Source organism: Propithecus coquereli, unplaced genomic scaffold, assembly GCF_000956105.1.
Source record: "Propithecus coquereli isolate 6110/MARCELLA unplaced genomic scaffold, Pcoq_1.0 Scaffold525, whole genome shotgun sequence".
Lineage (NCBI taxonomy): Eukaryota > Metazoa > Chordata > Mammalia > Primates > Indriidae > Propithecus > Propithecus coquereli.
In genome coordinates, this window is record NW_012151119.1 from 252,574 (window position 1) to 253,261 (window position 688).

Consider the following 688-nt stretch of genomic DNA (forward strand, 5'->3'; position numbering starts at 1 on the left):
ATCGAGAATCAGAGCTGGCCCTTCCTCGGCCTCCTCTTCTTCACATCCCCACTGTCACCGTGACTCCAGGCGACCAAGCGACGGCCTGCTCGCCGCCACTGTTCTGTTAGACCGGCACCTTCTCCGGTCCGCCAGCAGGGCAGGCGCCGCCTACGGGCCTTACCTTAGAGCGTCGATCAGCTCGTACACTCTCTGCACCTCCGCGCGGAGGTCGCTGGCGTGTTCCAGACTGTAGGTCGTCTCCCCAGCACTACGGAGGAAGCACAGGCGTTCGATCTGAGCCTCACGCGTAGGAGAGAAGGGTGCGAAATGTTTAAGGCCTCACAAAGGCAAACGCGATTAATTCCTCCAAGCCTGAGGCGTTCGGACCCTCGCGTACAACGCGGCGGCCGTTCCTGGGAAGCAGCTAATCCCCTGGACGCCGCTCTCCACGTGTGGGCGCCACAGGGACCAATTCGCGCCCAGGACCCCAGGACCAGCCCCGTGCTCTTCGCCGAGCCGATGCGACTCAACGGGCCCGGAGCCACCCCCGGAGTAACTTCGCTGCATCTAATGAGACGTGAGAGGTGGTTCACGGAATGAGTCGGTGATACTACATTAGACCAGAAAGCCACCTGGCTTTTCTCGAAGACAACCCAGGAAGAAAAGACACCGCTGGACACTTGACCAAGAAACCCCCACCGGGCAT

The 688-nt window shown here is 61.0% G+C and overlaps 1 protein-coding gene across 1 annotated transcript in view; it reads right to left on the reverse strand.

Moving 5' to 3' along the window:
- Positions 1-688, reverse strand: part of RBSN (rabenosyn, RAB effector) — a 31,561-nt gene that overhangs the window by 14,546 nt on the left and 16,327 nt on the right. The window contains exons 3-4 of the mRNA XM_012656890.1: positions 380-549; positions 164-250 (exon numbers count right to left, since the gene is read on the reverse strand). Coding sequence (XP_012512344.1) covers positions 164-250; positions 380-549 — 257 coding nt within the window. The remainder of the gene's footprint in view (positions 1-163; positions 251-379; positions 550-688) is intronic.